This window comes from Colobus angolensis, unplaced genomic scaffold, assembly GCF_000951035.1.
Source record: "Colobus angolensis palliatus isolate OR3802 unplaced genomic scaffold, Cang.pa_1.0 Scaffold164, whole genome shotgun sequence".
Lineage (NCBI taxonomy): Eukaryota > Metazoa > Chordata > Mammalia > Primates > Cercopithecidae > Colobus > Colobus angolensis.
The window spans coordinates 497,328-499,159 of NW_012114755.1; the positions used below are offsets into that span (position 1 = coordinate 497,328).

At 36.6% G+C, this 1,832-nt stretch overlaps 1 protein-coding gene across 1 annotated transcript in view; it reads right to left on the reverse strand.

The window, feature by feature from the left end:
* Positions 1–1,832, reverse strand: part of PIK3C2A (phosphatidylinositol-4-phosphate 3-kinase, catalytic subunit type 2 alpha) — a 146,691-nt gene that overhangs the window by 7,812 nt on the left and 137,047 nt on the right. Inside the window, exon 26 of the mRNA XM_011937522.1 lies at positions 1,285–1,629. Within this exon, the coding sequence (XP_011792912.1) occupies positions 1,285–1,629 (345 nt within the window). The remainder of the gene's footprint in view (positions 1–1,284; positions 1,630–1,832) is intronic.

The following is a 1,832-nucleotide window of genomic DNA, read 5'->3' on the forward strand; positions in this document are numbered from 1 at the left end:
CTACTAAAAATACAAAAATTAGCTGGGCATGCTGGCGCATGCCTGTAGTCCCAGCTAGCTACTCAGGAGCTGAGGCATGAGAATTGCTTGAACCTGGGAGGCACGGGTTTCAGGAGCCGAGATCGTGCCATTGCACTCCAGCCTGGGCAACAGAGTGAGACTCTTGTCTCAAAATAAAATAAAATAAAATATAAATAAATAAATAGTTTTTAAAAAAGGCAAAAGGTTTACGGGGGTGGGGGGGAGTGGTGGTGAAGGAAAACTTATTTTGCTGGCTATTTAAACTTTTTTTTTTTGATAGAGTGTCTTGCTCTGTTACCCAGGCTGGAGTACAATGGCACAATATTGGCTCACTGCAACCTCCGCCTCCCGGGTTCAAGCGATTCTCCTGCCTCAGCCTCTCAAGTAGCTGGGACTACAGGCACATGCCACCACATCCAGCTAATTTTCATATTTTTAGTAGAGATGGGGTTTCACCATGTTGGCCAGGCTGCTGTCGAACTCCTGACCTAAGGTATCCACCTGCCTCAGTCTCCTAAAGTGCTGGGATTATAGGCATAAGCCATTGCACCTGGACTTTTATAAAGTTACAATACTTTAAAGAATATAATACTGGTGCCAAGTAGGATCTATCTATAGAAGGCCAGAAACAAATTTGGAGATACATATACATAAACTTAAAGGTAGTAGTATATATTGGGGAAAGAATGGACTATGCAATAAAATGGTGTTAAGATAACTTAATAAACATACAAAAAGATACTAAAATTTATTAACAGAATAGATGAAAATTAAAACAGTAGTAAAACAGCTTTTTAAAGATTATCAATTTGCCAAAAATTTAAAAACTGGCAGTTCTGGAAAGTATTATCTAACAAAAAAGTTAGCACAAGGGTGAAAAGTAACAACTAAAAAGATAATACTTATAGTCTCGAAGGGGAAAAAGCACACTGAAGTTCCTGTTTCTGTTCAAAGACAACGTGTGTGTGTGTTTTGTATCAGAGACTGGAATAGGAACTTTGACTTTTTACTTTATATAATGCTGTATTGATTGAATTTGTACAACAAGCACACTTTACCTTTAAAATGTAAAAAAAAACTGAAGAATGAACAACAAAACCAAATAAATAAAAATTTAAAAATTGAAGAATGAGAAAAAGCAGAATTGCACCATTCTTATAGCCTTGTCTCTAAAAGACAGAATATCACTCCATCCTTATTGTTTGAAGTAAATATAGCAAGAATTAAATACAAAAAAGTTAGGGATGCTTCAAGTACATTTACTTATTTATGGACCATTCATGGAAGAAACAAGCATGAATAGAACAAATGCTTGGAACTTTAGCAGAGTCAGCAAAGGAAGTAGAAAGGACAACAATAATACATGCATGATTGTTTATAAATATTGAAATCAAACTTACATAATGTTTATCTGGGTTGTATTTCTTATGATATGTGAAAACAGAGACTTCCTTGATTCGACCATCTTGTCTAAAGGAGTATGTTTTAGGTGAAAATGAAAGGATGGGCTCATCATTAGAAGGAAGACCAGAAAAACGAAGTTGAGCAAGGTTATGAATGAAGAAGTTAAACTTTGTGGCAATGCTTCCCAAACTTGATTCAATAAGCCTACAAAGTAATCAGAAAATTTGTTAACAGTAAATGAGAACACATAGTAAATTCTTTCAACATAATAAATGACAAAAACCACTTTCATTCCTTTAAAAATATTAAGCAGGCCGGGCGCGGTGGCTCAAGCCTGTAATCCCAGCACTTTGGGAGGCCGAGACGGGCGGATCACGAGGTCAGGAGATCGAGACCATCATGGCTAA